The 14,661-nt window shown below is 36.2% G+C and overlaps 2 protein-coding genes across 3 annotated transcripts; both read left to right on the top strand.

The window, feature by feature from the left end:
- Nucleotides 1-300: 300 nt before the first annotated feature.
- On the top strand, nucleotides 301-2,612 carry LOC130738306 (protein ROOT PRIMORDIUM DEFECTIVE 1). The gene has a single exon (XM_057590279.1). The coding sequence runs from the start codon at nucleotides 360-362 to the stop codon at nucleotides 1,722-1,724; it is 1,365 nt and encodes a 454-aa protein (XP_057446262.1). The 5' UTR covers nucleotides 301-359; the 3' UTR covers nucleotides 1,725-2,612.
- Nucleotides 2,613-6,304: 3,692 nt separating this feature from the next.
- LOC130738305 (E3 ubiquitin-protein ligase XBAT33-like) lies at nucleotides 6,305-13,915 on the top strand. 2 transcript variants are annotated; one of them, XM_057590276.1, is made up of 11 exons: nucleotides 6,305-6,563; nucleotides 6,652-6,865; nucleotides 6,972-7,031; nucleotides 7,404-7,475; nucleotides 7,690-7,853; nucleotides 8,483-8,643; nucleotides 8,728-8,786; nucleotides 8,893-8,939; nucleotides 9,024-9,167; nucleotides 12,468-12,559; nucleotides 13,026-13,915. In XM_057590276.1, exons 1-11 carry the CDS (start codon nucleotides 6,310-6,312, stop codon nucleotides 13,556-13,558), a joined length of 1,800 nt encoding a protein of 599 aa, XP_057446259.1. In that variant the 5' UTR covers nucleotides 6,305-6,309; the 3' UTR covers nucleotides 13,559-13,915. The 2 variants fall into 2 exon arrangements, with proteins under 2 accessions (XP_057446259.1, XP_057446261.1); XM_057590278.1 differs by having other exon boundaries at nucleotides 6,307-6,865.
- The last annotated feature ends 746 nt before the right edge of the window (nucleotides 13,916-14,661 follow it).

Here is a 14,661-nt window from a genome sequence, read left to right as displayed (position 1 = left end):
GCATAATTTTAACTTTCTCTCTTCATATATTTATTAAGGGTCTAGATTTCATTAGAAAAAATTAATGGTTCAGATCTTCACATGACATATCATGCGAGACTAACACATGAGAGGATTAAAATCCATTATTTTTAATGTCTCTTTAATTTTTATACAACAACTTGGGCCCCTTGAAAAAATAAAGTCCACACAAGCCCATCGTTTACAAATACAAAATCAACATTAAAAAAAAAATCAGATTTATTCAAATCACCCCCCAAAAACTTATCATAATTGCAATATGCCCCCTTTATCTTCTGCATATTTCCCCAACTCTTCTTCATAGCCAAACCAGCATAACCCTCTCCAAAACCCTAAAAATGCGATTTTTCGGTTCTATCAGTACCAATTTCTTCAAGCGCAAGCTCGAAAATTTCCCACTGATTCACCATTTCATCAACCACAACCCCAGTTTCAATCTCAAATTCGTCAGAGAAAAGTCACAATCCACCGCAATCCCCAAGAAGCAACTGAGAATTCGCGACCATGGCTACGACAACTACATGGAGGTCGAGAAGAAAACCCGCAAGGTCCTCAAATTCCAGAACCTCATCCTCAACGAGCCCAGCCAATCGGTCCCTATCCCCCGCCTCGAAACCCTCGCGCGCCGCATCGGCTTCACGCGCCACGAGGCCGGCGCGTTCATTCTTAAGTTCCCGCATGTCTTTGAAATCTTCGAGCACCCTGTCCAGCGCATCCTCTTCTGCCGCCTCACGCGCAAGGCGGTCCTCCAGATTGATCGGGAGCGTCACGCGCTTGCGGGGTATCTCCCACGCGCCGTCACGAGCCTCCGGAAGCTAGTTATGATGGCCAATGGTCACCGCCTTCGCCTTGAGCATGTGAGGATCGCACGCGCCGTGTTGGGCCTGCCTGATGATTTCGAGCAATCGGTTGTTTTGAGGTACCCTGAATTTTTTCGGTTGGTTGATGCTGATGAAACTAGGAATAAGTACATTGAGCTTGTGGAGTTTGACCCTAGGTTAGCAACTTGTGCAATTGAGGAGGTTAGGGAGAGGGTGTATAGAGAGAGGGGTGGTGATGCTGAAGATATTAGGTTTTCTTTTTGGATCAATTTCCCACCTGGTTTTAAGATTGGCAAGTATTTCAAGATTGCAATGTGGAAGTGGCAGAGGGTTCCTTATTGGTCCCCTTATGAAGATGTTTCTGGGTATGATTTGAGGTCCATTGAGGCTCAGAAGAGAATGGAGAAGAGGGCTGTTGCCACTATCCATGAAATATTGTCATTGACTGTGGAGAAGAAGATAACTTTGGAAAGGATCGCGCACTTTCGGATGGCCATGAACCTGCCCAAGAAGTTGAAGGAGTTCCTGCTCCAGCATCAGGGTATTTTTTATGTCTCCACCAGGGGGAATCAGGGTAAGCTTCACACTGTTTTCCTCAGGGAGGCTTATCGGAGAGGCGAGCTGATTGAGCCCAATGACTTGTATTTGGCACGGCGGGTGCTGGCTGAGCTGGTGTTGTTGAGCCCCCGGAAAGCTAAGGTTGATAGGGAGTTGGTTGGGTACAGGCGGCGTGGGTTAGATGATGAAATGGGGCAAGTAACAAGAGCATACGTGGAGGATGCTTGTGAAGACTTTAAGGGTGGAGATGATGTTGGGGAAGACAAGGATGCAGAGGATGATTTTACATCAGATGTAGGTTCTGATGTTGATTCTGGAGATTAGGGTGATGATTTTGATGATATTATCAATCAGAGGCCATCTTGAGTGAGTATTAGGGGAATCCTTCTGATCTAAGTTTATGTCCAATTTTGCTGTTGAGAAGCCTCTCTTGATATAATTTTGAAATTTTGGAAGCAATGGATGTGATGGGGTAAAGATTAGGATGGAGAGGATGGTTTGAATCAAGGTACTGATGTTGATTCTGGACATGAGGATGATGATTTTGACTATAGTGTATCAATGCAGAGGACATCTTGAGTGAGTATTGGGAGAATCTTTTCTATCTAGGTTTTAGTCCAATTTTGCCGCTGTGAAATTCTTTGATATAGTTTTGAAATTTTGGAAGCAGTTGATATGGTGGAGTTAAGGTTCCTGTTTTTATGCATCTTAACTGAAATGACTATGGTGAATTGGTGAGACTTACAGGGTTTTATGATGAAAATGTTGGGTCTCCTTTCATGGAGTAAGTGTGCTTTTCTGGAAGATTTTGTTAAGGACAATATGTGAACTCAGATTTTCTACCTAGAATAGATATGTTGTGTTGCTTCATTCAGAATGAAAATAATGCCTTGAAGTGAAGGTATCAACCCAGTCATGGACTCGTTTGTCACCCTCATTTACCTGCACATACAAAATCCGGCTTCATAAAAGTAATGACTGGGGAAACAAAGAAGCATGGAGCCTGGTGTTGTTGGACCAAGTTGATCATCTTTTATCTTTTAGGATGAAAGTGACAATTGTCATATTTCAGAAACTAAAGGGGACCTACCTTGGATCTTTTAGGCTTATAATTATTATTTACTCGTTTTTAATTTGTATAGCTAACATTACTCGATTCAAAGAAAGGTTTATGTGGAAACAAATAAAATGGAATTTTTGGGACAGCAAAAAGTAAGGTTTAGTTACCCCTTAATCATTTATTTGTTGTTTTAGAAAGAAAAAAAAAAGTTTTGTTGGGTGTTTATAAAATGTTCAGATGCTAAGTGTCAATGCAATTAGAATGTCAAAACACATATATTTAGAAAAAGTATGTTTGGGTATTCTTTATCTTATAAACTTTGGTTGTATAGACACTCCAACTCCAATTGGGAGTCTACAGAACATTTTACTTACTGTATTATGCAACAAATAATTTGACACCTTAGAGATGTCTGGAGAGTGTAAGATGCTTGAGCATTTAAAACTTGGTCCTTGTACTTTAGGACTCTAGCTTAAGCTTAAAAGCTTTTACGGCCTCTACTCAAGCAAGTAACACTATGTGGACCCTTTATGTTAAACCAGGGTCAACCAGTTCATGTATTCTATGTTGAGAGAGATTGAGATTAGAGATTGAGAGATGTGAGAATGAGAGGAGAGTTTCATAGAGAACTCAGAGAGATTGAGATCGAGAGTGAGACAAGTGACAATGAAATGTTCTTTTATAATCTTCTAACGATTTTAGACCGCCACAAAAGTGTGAAGAACTCGCCCAATCTCATTCGATTTTAGAAATCGCCTCGGTCAAGGCGTTTTTTGACTGTTGGCCCCTTCACCTGACACCCAACAACAGTCTTTGACTCCATCGAATGCAGAGCATGCCTCAACTGAGGTGATATTCGAACCTGTCACCTAACACCTAACAACAACCTTGACCGAAATAAATGCAAGGGATAAGTTGCCTTACAGGAACAAGATTTCCAATAACATGCCACACCAGATGCTCGTTTGTCAAAAACTAGGATTATGATCCACTCTCATGTGAAACTTCTCTTATGTTATCTTATGTCAAAATTTTGTATCTATTTCTCTCTTTATATGCATGTACTGATAATTAATTATGTATTATGTATAGGTGGGATTCTTCAAACGTTTATAAAGAAAGTTTTTTTTTTAAAGGTATTTATAAAGAAAGTTATACACAAATACTTTGATATGGGTAGCAAAATTCACTTCAATGAATACACCAAAATAAGTATGCGACTATAGGCTAGGAGAAGCCTTGTTGTAAAGAAAAAGTTCCGTTTTTTAAGCACATTAGTAAGCATTCAAAAAACATCTATTATATATGTTGTTTCACCATTTTTCATTTTTTTCAAAATGTTTATTGTTCTTTAAGTTTAATTTTTTTCTTTTTTTTATTTATATTCTCATTTATAATTTTTTTTTTCTCATCTACCACATTTTATCTCATTTTTTTCAAAATGTTTATTATTCTTTAAGTTTAATTTTTTCTTTTTTTTTTCATTTATATTCTCATTTATAATTTTTTTCTCATCTACCGCATTTTATATTAATCAATCACACTATCCTCTCTCTACTCATGAGTGGGTATTAATGTGGATTAAATAAGGGAATTTCAAATAAGTCATATATCAGTAAATGACATCTTACTCTTTATATATAAACCTTAAATAACAATTATTTTAGAATGAAAGGCAGTAACAAATAGCTAATGACTAGTATCGTAAATCAATGATAAAAGTGCTGGGTCAGCCTAAACAAGGGCTTTAGGCTCCCAAAAAAACATTTTACTAAGTAAAAAAGGTCTCTCATTCACGTGATAAGTCCAATAGTTTTTTTTTTTTGTAAAGAAGGCCTAAATAAAAATTAAGGTCTCAGTTCAAAAAATCAAGCTTAATAGTCTCCATGAAAAGATAAAAAAAATACTTCATTCCACTAGCTTTATTATCGATTGAAAAAGACATGTTAAATCAGATTGATTATGATAATTTAATAAATAATTTTGCATCTCAAAATGCTTGAAAAATAAATTTTCAAAAAACATTTATTTTTACGTAAAAAATTTTAATAAAAAAATATTTTTTTAGGCAAAATGTCGCACTTTAAAGCTTTTTTTAGGCCTCCTTTAATATTAGCGGCGTGTAAAAGTGGTAGCAGTTTGTTTTCTTTTTTTGTCAAGATCTCCCCTAAATTACATTGAGACGAATTGTAAGGCGTGAAAGCCAATGAAACCAAATGGATAAATTAAGAGAATGTGGTTTTAATTTTTTTTAACTTTTCAATAAATTTGTTTGGAGTGAGTTAGAGGAGCCTATCTTCCTGTGCTTTAGTTTTAAGTCTGGAGGAAAATATATGGGGAAGGGGGAGGGTGTAGTGGGGAAGAGAAGGGGAAGGTTGGGGTGGGGACAAGGAAAAGGAGGTTCTGGCTGGAAAGGGTGTGGAGGTTGTGTGGTGGAGGAGGTCGGGTGACGACTGCGAATGAGAGTGGGAGAGAAAGAGAAAGAGGAAAAGGAAGAAGGTATATGAGAATGACCTAAAGTGATTCAAGTGAACTTCGAATAACTAAAAGTGATGTAAAAAATTACACGTGGACATAGGATGATGAATCTTGGATGCATTTGTATGCCTAAGATACTCCCAAAAGATAGGGTAAAACCGCGTTGAGTATGGTAAATACTCGCAAAGAGTTGTGGGTACGAGTGTCGGTACGAGTTTTCAACTTACCTCATATCTGCACACACATTATATAAATAAATATTTATGCACACACACCTTTCACAGTATATTAATAAACTTTATAATTTATAACTTCTTTTAAAAATAAGTGAAATCTTAATATTATATATTTTTTATAAGTAAATGTTAGTTGTTAATAATGTTAGTAAATTAGTCTCTCCTCGAACCTTGGACTCCTTTCCCTTCATCACACTCAACCCTTATGTCTCCTAACTCTTACCACACTTGAACTAACCATCGGGAACAAGTCTTAATATTTTATATATATATATATATATATATCTGCCAATTTACCCTTTTTTATTTTTAAAATATGTTAGTAATCTACAAATTTAAGATTATAAATTTAAAGTTATAACTTATTCTTTTACTCCTTAAGAAAATTGTATCTAGATAAAGATTTTACTTTTATTAGTTAGACGATCTTTTGTACATTAATTAATGTTTTTTTTTTATCTTATATTAGAATTGGAAGCGAAAAAGATTTTTGTACTGTCATTGTAATTTTTGTTTTACATATACATCTAATTGATATCCACAAAGTGAGAAATTTATATTTATATTAATTAAAATTAAAAAGGAATTTAACTATTTGGTCCTACATAGCATAATTTGATTAAGTGTTTGTGTAAAACTATTTTACATAGCCAATACATAAAAATTAAATTCAAAATCAAAATAGGTAAAATTATATTTTCGTTAACTCAACCGCGAATAATAAATACATGTATGGATATTTCGGTACCTAGGGGTCCAGGGAGTCGAAGACGGACATTCAAATTTCTATCCGAACAAATAAAAGGATGAGTACATGTCATTTTTGAAAATGAGAGTGTGAGAATGTGTACTACAATACTTACCGAAAATCTTATCCATTACGTACCATCCGTACTACACACCTATATCTATTGCCACGTGAGTTATTGTGACGGGATAAAAAATATGTTGAATATGTTTTATGATGTCATTTAAGTCAAACAAGTGTATAAATTAGAGACTTAAAACATATCTAACCCTTTAAAAATTGATAAATAAAAAAAATTGGGTGGTAGAATATGTTAAAAAGAGTAAGTATGAGCAATTTTGTTGAGGATAAAGAGACCCAACCAAGAAAGTCAAAGCAAAACACAGAATGCACGCAGAAGAAGAAAAGAACAAAAGAGCAAGTAAAAGCAATTCATTCACACTGTTCTTGTTTTTGGCCTTTCCCTTTTGTTCTCTTCGGACAACCATTACCCACGTTTCAAGCTTCAAGTCTTCAACCTTTGTCTTCTACCCATCTCACTGTCTCACACACAGAAAGAGCTGCCACGTCACCATCACACCGAATCCAAAAAGCAAACCAAACCAAAGAGCTTTTCATTTTTCTTCACATCATAAATTAATGTAATAATGAATACCCCATTGCGTGAAGATTTTGATCTGTGTTGTTGTTGGGTTTTTTTGTTGACCCCACCATTGTTTTGCTTTGAAGATTTGCTCTCAACACACACACAGAGAGTTTGAGAGAGATGGGAAATTCATTTGGGTGCTCAGCTTCCGGCGAGAGGCTGGTGTCGGCGGCGAGGGACGGCGATTTGGTGGAGGCCAAGATGCTTTTGGAATGCAACCCTGGTCTTGCCAAGTACTCAACCTTTGGTGGCCTCAATTCCCCTCTTCATTTTGCAGCTTCCAAGGGCCATAACGAGGTTTCTCATCTACCCTTTTTCAGTTTTGCCCTTTAATGTTTCAAAGTTTGTGTTTTTGCCATTTTCATCAACACCCTTTTCTCAATGTTTCATTTTTTCAAATTAGATTGTGGCGCTGTTACTTGAGAATGGAGCTGATGTGAATTCAAGAAATTATTGTGGGCAGGTAGGTACAGTTTTCATTTTGGTGTTTATTTTTAAACATATATCAGGTTGATTGATTTAAGTTTTATGGATATTGTTTTTGATTTGTCGAATTTGCTTGATATTGTTGCAATTGGTGTTGTTGGAAGATTCCATCCTGTGTTAGAAATTGCAAATTGAGTTTTCCCATTTTGGTTCAGCTACCTACCTAGTTTTGAAGTATGATCCTATTCCATGTTGTGTAGTATGATTATTGACAGATCAGTGGATCCGGTGCCTATTCAATAGATGATATATCTAGTGCTTTCCTTTTCGATTCACTTATATGGTGCACTGACTAAGAATATGGTTTGCTAAATGATGATTTTTGGTTACTGTGATCCTTGATTTGTAGACGGCTTTGATGCAAGCTTGCAGATATGGTCATTGGGAAGTTGTACAGACCCTTCTGCTCTTTAGATGCAATGTGAGTACGGTTATAACTGATGCTGAACTGTCTTTCTCTATTACATAGTGTTTACTGTCCTATAGTGAGTTAGAGACCACAGGTCACAGGCCTGGTACTTGAAACTATGTGCTGGGTGGGAATTGGATTGTTGGTCTTCTTCTAGTGTATTTTCCTATTACATGGTTAAAGTTTCTTTTCAACAATAACTAGACCCTATTCAATTTAATAACAGGTTATGAAAGCAGATTATCTCAGCGGAAGGACAGCTCTTCATTTTGCAGCTGTCAATGGGCATGTAAGATGCATTAGACTTGTTGTGGCTGACTTTGTTCCAAGTGCGCCTTTTGAAGCTTTACACTCTCGCACGGATCCTAACATGAGCAGACATGAGCATGGGTGCGCCTTTCCTTTTCATTATATAATTCCCAAACAATGTATTATTGTAAATTTCATGTATTTTTACTTTTATTTGATAATGTTGAATGACTAATATACTTTCGCCATCTGTTACGTGCTTATATTATAATGTTTTTTGTATTTATTTCATCATGTATTTAGTATTTCATAGACTCACTTTATTTTTTCTGCATTTTCATAAACATACAGTTGTGATTTTTATTACTAAATTCATGGTTAATTTTTTGTGGGTAGTAGGACTGATAGGAGTTAGGCCTCTTAAGAAGAGGTTGTTATTGTAAGTAACTAGCCAATAGTTGTTATGGTTAGCTAGTTAATGAGTTAGATAGACTGTTACAGTGAGGAGATATTATAAATAAGAGGGAGAGAGAAATAGGAGGGTATCAAAATTGTAATCAGGGAAATTAGGGAGAGCCCTGGTCTCTCAAATAGCAGGGAATTGGTGTATCTCTTGTTGTTCATTGCTGGTACCTATCAATGACAATAAATTTCATTCAGTTTTTTTTTGTATTTTTTTTATATTAAGAATATTTAAGGCCTGACTGTACAATGATGTGTAATTTCTATATGTTATATTCTTGCTATTTATTTACTTTATTCCAGTGCAGTGCCCTGTCCAAGTTTGTAAATAAAACAGCTGATGCTGGTATTACTGCTCTTCATATGGCTGCACTAAATGGGTATTTTGATTGCGTACAACTCCTACTTGATCTTAATGCAAATGTGTCAGCTGCAACATATCATTATGGAACTTCGATGGATTTAATAGGTTATTATTTTGTTTAATATGCTACTACATCTATGGTTTTCTCTTTGCCCCTTGAAAATTACTGATAAGCATCAGTGCATGTAGGGGCTGGAAGCACTCCATTGCACTATGCTGCTTGTGGGGGGAATTTGAAATGCTGTCAGGCAAGAATTTCCTTAACTTTGAATCTTTGATGTGTGATAAATGATAATCCATCTGGTCAGCTGGTCTATTTCTTTGAATCTGTCAATGATGGTCATATTTTTCCAGATCCTCCTTTCAAGAGGTGCGAGTCGGATGGCTTTGAATTGCAATGGGTAAGATATTGTAAAATGGAAATTCTGGTGCTAAGTTTTGCTTGCCCCATAACATGAATTATACAAATTTGAATTTTCCCCCAGGTGGCTTTCACTTGATGTTGCTAGGATGTGGGGGCGTCATTGGCTTGAACCGTTGCTGTCACCCACTTCTGATGTCATAATATCATCATTCCCTGCTTCAAATTATTTGTCCTTGCCTCTCATGAGTGTGCTCAACATAGCCAGGTATTTTTACAGTAAATATATCTTGATAATGAAAATGACAAAAGTAAAGGGAACAGTTGTGGAACTGGAAATAGTCTAGGGACCAAAATTAGCATACAATAATGATAACAGCAAAATCTTCTCCTACTAGGTGAAGTCTAAAACATGGATCACATGATGCTATAATACCTTGTCTAAGTTAAAAGATAGACCATTTACCTCAAATATCTCTTAATGATTTTGCCTTAAGTTTTCCTTGGTCTCACTATGTCTTTAATTATTTGATAATTCTCCGTCTCCTCCATCTAGTCAACTCTTCCTATGGATGCCTCTATGCTGATGCGACTGTATTGAGAATTAGTGGTTAGTTCAGTTGAATTAGTGGGTTAGTTCAGTTAGGAGTTAGTTGAGTTTGGCGGGATTGGCTATATAAGCCATTGTGTGACCCTATAGTTGTAATGTTGAATGTTATGAGTTCTCTCTTCCCCTGTTTCTCTCTTCTCTCTCTCTATATCCTCTTCTCCCCCTTTCTCTCTTATTCCTATATCTGATCCTATCATATGCTCTTCTCCACATATGCCCAAAGTCCAAACCACCTAAGGTGAGACTCTACTGCATATGCCCAAAAAACCTATAGAGGCTATCTCAACTTTCACTCAAATGATTGTGTTTGTATTCCTAATTCTATCTAATCTCTTGTAACTACTCATCATTCATCACTAAGTTTAACTTCTTGTTGGCTCTTAAACACTCGACATTGGTGTTATACAACATTGCAAATCTCATTATAGCTATGTGTAAAATTTTCCTATAGCTTGAGTGATACTTTCTATTGCAGGTCACGCTTGAATCTTGATCCATTTCATCCACATTGCTTGAATCTCATTATTGATATTTCCCTTTATCTCCCTGTCATTATGTATGTTAGACCAAAGTACTTAAAAATGTGAGATTTGTGGTATTCTCTTATTTTTACCTCTACTCTTATGATTTGGTTGTCTCATGCTAAACTTGCATTCCATATACTCTATTTTACTTTTATTCAGACAAAAGCCATGTGTTTTCAAGGCTTGTCTTCATATCTCTAACTTCTATTTATTTTCTCCCCTCTCAAACTAAGACTACATTGTTTGGAAAAAGCATGTACCATGCCACCATCTCTTAGCCTTATATCATAATCATGTCTAGAACCAAGATAAAAAGATAAGGGCTCAGTGTTGACCCTTGTTGCACACCTAGTTACAAGAAAATATTTTGTATTCTCACCTTACATTCTCCCACTAGTCATTGCTCCTCATACATGTCTTTGATTGCTTGAACATAAGCAATCAACCTCGTTTCTTTATAGTCTTCGAAAAAAAATTGTTGAGTGCTTAATCGTGTCTTTTTCAATTCAATAGGTGTAGGTCTATTTGATTCCTCCAATGTCTCTCCATCAGTCTTCACAGAAAATATATGGCTTCCGGGGTGGGTCTCCCTGATATATAAAACCAAATTGATTTTTATAATATGGGACAACCGTCTTAATCTATGCTCAATGACTCTCCCAACCCTCTATAATTTACAGACATTTATATGTTAGTTTTGTTATTGAAGATAGAGATTAAGTTAAACAGCAAAATAATTATGGGAATATAGGGTGCTCTACACCCTCTGTTAATAAATAAAAGGAAGGAAAATGGTAAGGATGCCTGAAATTGCGAACCATCAGTGTGGAAACTTAATTTTCTCCTTACAAGAAAGACTCAATAATGGACCTTGTCCAATTTCCAGATATGCAAAATGGATGTTATTACTTCAGACTTTTACTATTTGTCCTTCATGATAAATAAATATCTACATTAATTCTTCTGATTAGTGCATGTCTAATGTGATGTCAACAAGTAACTGTTGCAAATTGGGAGGTCCTTTAGATTCTTGGCTTATTAAAAATATCAAACAAGTGGTCACTAGAATGATTAATGTTGCTGTGTATCTGATGAAGTATTTTATGATGTAAAATACCCTAAGAATTAAAATTGATTCTCCTTTCCACTCAAAATCAACTGGGTATTTAGTTTTTGACCTGTGGCGTAAGTGGTATTCTTCTCGATTCACATTGCCTACTTGGGTCCCGTCATTCTTTGGATTCGGATGCCGACTATTCTGGATTCGGGACTTAGTCATAAGGCTCTTCATCCCTCCACCGAGTGATCAGATTCGAGAGCTCTTCCCACACACTCAGCCTAGGTTGCTAACTACCCCTCGTGGGTAAATCCTTTTTATTTTAGTTGTGCATAAATAGAAAATCACTCTAATTTGGTTGGTCTTGAGTGGGTTCTAGTTTTAATTTTTTGGAATGTCATTTTTGTCTCATTATTTCAGTCATTGAACCTCAGTAATCACTCTAAAGTAAATTGATTATCCCTCACCTTGCTTTATCATATGATATACTATAACTTTGTAGATGACTTTTAATTTGAAATCAAAATATGTTCTTTTTTGGTACTTATTTCTTTTAATGGCATCTATTATCCAAAAAGTTTTAATATTTTAAGGTTGGTGTTTCTTGCTTGTCAATTCCTGTGTTCTGTGTCATCCCATGCTTTCCATCTCAAATTTTGTCCGCAAAACAGTAAAATAATAGAATAGGCTTTCCTTTCTTCTATATTTCCATGATGATCTAATGGTAGTAATAATAACTATTAGGACCATTATCCTTTCTGATCCATTCCTGAGGATTCTCACTTCTTTTAATCTAAGGTTCCAGCTATGTTAATCTATCACATTATGACACATTTTGGCTGTGAATTGGAAAACAGTTGCACAGCTCTTATGATCTGATTATTCAAGTACTTACTGAAGTGAATGTATGAAGATCTGCATCTTTGCTTTTCTATTGTCTATAATACAAGTTATCTTATTAAATGGTGATTGACTAGAGCTGAGAACAGGGATTAGTCATTTTTGTGCTATATGTAGGCTGAGACATATGCAGACAATGCGCTTTCCACAAGTTATTCATGATATAGGGCCAGTGAGAAAAACTATATGCAATATGGACTATTTCTTTTAGATTAGGAGCACGGCCAAAATGATCCCACTGTGGGCCCTCCCCTTGTTTTGATTAGAATGAAATGTTCCTATCATATGACTCTTAAGATATGTAATACTACCAAAATAGTGAAGTTCTCACTTACCAATACACTGAAAAAGGAGAAAGAGAATTTCGTTGTTTTGGTTGTTTTCCATTTCCTTATGTACCTAGCTAGAGTTAAGATTTGATATCTTTTGTTTACTCCTAACACAAATATAATTAAAGATTGATTTGAATAATTGCAGAGAGTGTGGATTGCAATCATCTACAACCTCCTCTAATGAGATTGACTTTTGTGCTGTCTGTCTGGAGAGGCCATGTTCTGTGGCTGCAGAAGGTACTGGATTCTATCTTTTGAATTTTGGTTAATGTTCGCCTGCCTGTCTGCATGAGGATATCTAATGAACCACAATTGCTTTCTGAATTAATGAAGCAAAGCAATATGTGATTTCTTGAGCCAAGAAAATCAGTTATATGTAGTCATTTCCTTAGTTAAATAATCCCAAGATTTCAGAAAGGGTGGAGGTTGTCCCTTTCTCATTCTCTTTGACACTATATTTGCAACTTTTGATTTTTATGAGAACTGAAATCAATACATACTAAGTGTTTTTAGGGATACTAGTTGAGTGCAACGTGAACCGACTCTTATCCCAATCCACAAGAAGAGTTCTGTCACTTTTTGTCTCGAAGTGAATGCTAACATCCGTTTGCACCGGTGCCAACGAGTATCCAAACGTAGTATACTTTGTGGATGCTTTTTTTTTATGTTTACTGTAATTGATCTAAAAGAAATTTACATGCAGGATGTGGGCACGAGCTTTGTGTAAGATGTGCGCTCTATCTTTGCTCAACAGCCAATGTTTCTTCAGAAATGCAGGGCCCTCCCGGCTCTATCCCTTGTCCCCTTTGTAGGCATGGAATAATCTCTTTTGTCAAGTTACCAGGTTCCCAAGCAAAAGAAAATAAGTTACATGCGTCTCTCAGCCTGTGCACCCCATGCATACAACATCCACGACGCGACCTAGATCCACAATCTCATACACCAGAGATTCGAAGAAACCGTGTAGCTTCTGTTTCTTCTGAGATGCTTTGCCCTGTCACCTGTACTCCATTTCCATCTGTAGCAATTCCTCTATGCACCTGCAATGATGGTCCTTGTCCGTCGTGCGAACCCCGAGACATAGAAACACAAGACGAGTCGCCTCGTCATTCGCAAGAAACAGATCAGGACAAAATGGAAGGGACAAGGCTGGGGAAAACAACTTGTTCAAACATGTTTTGGGGTAGAAGAAGTTGCAGCAGGGAGCACCAGTGCAATTCAGAAATAAATGCCTGACTCAATAGGAAGGTGTGTGGTCATTCTCATTTTGTGGATACTGTATACAGCTTAATATCCAGCCTCAAATTATGACATCCAGTTGATGTTATATATATGAAGAAGAAAGCAAGCTTCTATGCAGCTGTTTTGTTGCACAAGCTGCGTGCTAGACGGTAGATGATTTTTATTGGTATAGACAGATTGTTGTTGTAATTGATTGCAATTGGATTTTATTGTCATAGAAAAGGAAGTGTTTTCTCAAGAGGGGCATAGAAAAGTGCCTCTGTTTTAGCTTATGTATCAGATTGAGGTTCTGTACATTGTGTTTGTCATGAATTTGAAAGGTTTATAAAGAACAAATTTTGAGTACTAAAACTACTTGTTGATACATATGTATTAGACCATTTGGTAAACTTGAGGTTGAGGGCGTTTCTTTCTGGTTAACTGCGTGCTTGGATCAACGTTATCTAAATTAATATCGGAGATAATTAATTATTATAAAAGTGAGTTGATTGTGAACTGATTTGTGTGGATGCATTTATGAGTAAAATGGTTTCTTCAAGGTAATATTGTGAAATTCCACTGCATAAGCTACACTTTCTTTAACTAACCTACGAAATTGATTCCGGGGATTGTTGAAATCAATTACTCTTGAGATGACTTTCAAAATTTATATAGTCATTTAAAGTTTATTTTGTTCTATGGGAATTAATTCTAAGGTTCTAGATGGAGAACAATACACTTGTACTTCTTCAACAAAGCATGCGTATTTATCTTGCGCATAAATCTCTGCCCGTTGATGTTGATTTGTTTAATATGAAAGAGCATACTTCTGATTTGTTTAAGTAAACAAGATTAAATGAAAAATACTTAATAATAATGAAGACTTGGGTTTCTTGTCAACAATGGTGGCAGAATGCTATTGACATGGCCCCCAAGCAAGCTTAGGGGTGAAAGTAGGTCAGGCAGCTCGTCTGGGGTTCGTGGCCTGATCTGACCTGATCTTTAATTATTTATTAAAAATGTCAGATTTAGGCTTTTTAAAAAGCCTGATTAAGTAAAAAGGCTGGGCTCAGACTATCAAAAAAAGCTTATTTAGCCTGATAGGCCAGTTTGTTTAC

This window comes from Lotus japonicus, chromosome 2 (genome assembly GCF_012489685.1).
Source record: "Lotus japonicus ecotype B-129 chromosome 2, LjGifu_v1.2".
Classification (NCBI taxonomy): Eukaryota; Viridiplantae; Streptophyta; class Magnoliopsida; order Fabales; family Fabaceae; genus Lotus; species Lotus japonicus.
The sequence above is the reverse complement of the archived record's forward strand: the minus strand, read 5'-3'. Positions and strand labels throughout refer to the sequence as shown.

Excerpts from the sequence above, each read along its gene's own strand:
- LOC130738305 (XM_057590276.1), top strand. The coding sequence starts at position 6,310 with ATGCACGCAGAAGAAGAAAAGAACAAAAGAGCAAGTAAAAGCAATTCA. Across the intron at positions 6,564-6,651 it reads TCTTCACATCATAAATTAAT|ATTTGCTCTCAACACACACA; the intron begins GTAATAATGAAT and ends TTTGCTTTGAAG. Across the intron at positions 8,787-8,892 it reads GGAATTTGAAATGCTGTCAG|ATCCTCCTTTCAAGAGGTGC; the intron begins GCAAGAATTTCC and ends ATATTTTTCCAG.
- LOC130738306 (XM_057590279.1), top strand. The coding sequence starts at position 360 with ATGCGATTTTTCGGTTCTATCAGTACCAATTTCTTCAAGCGCAAGCTC.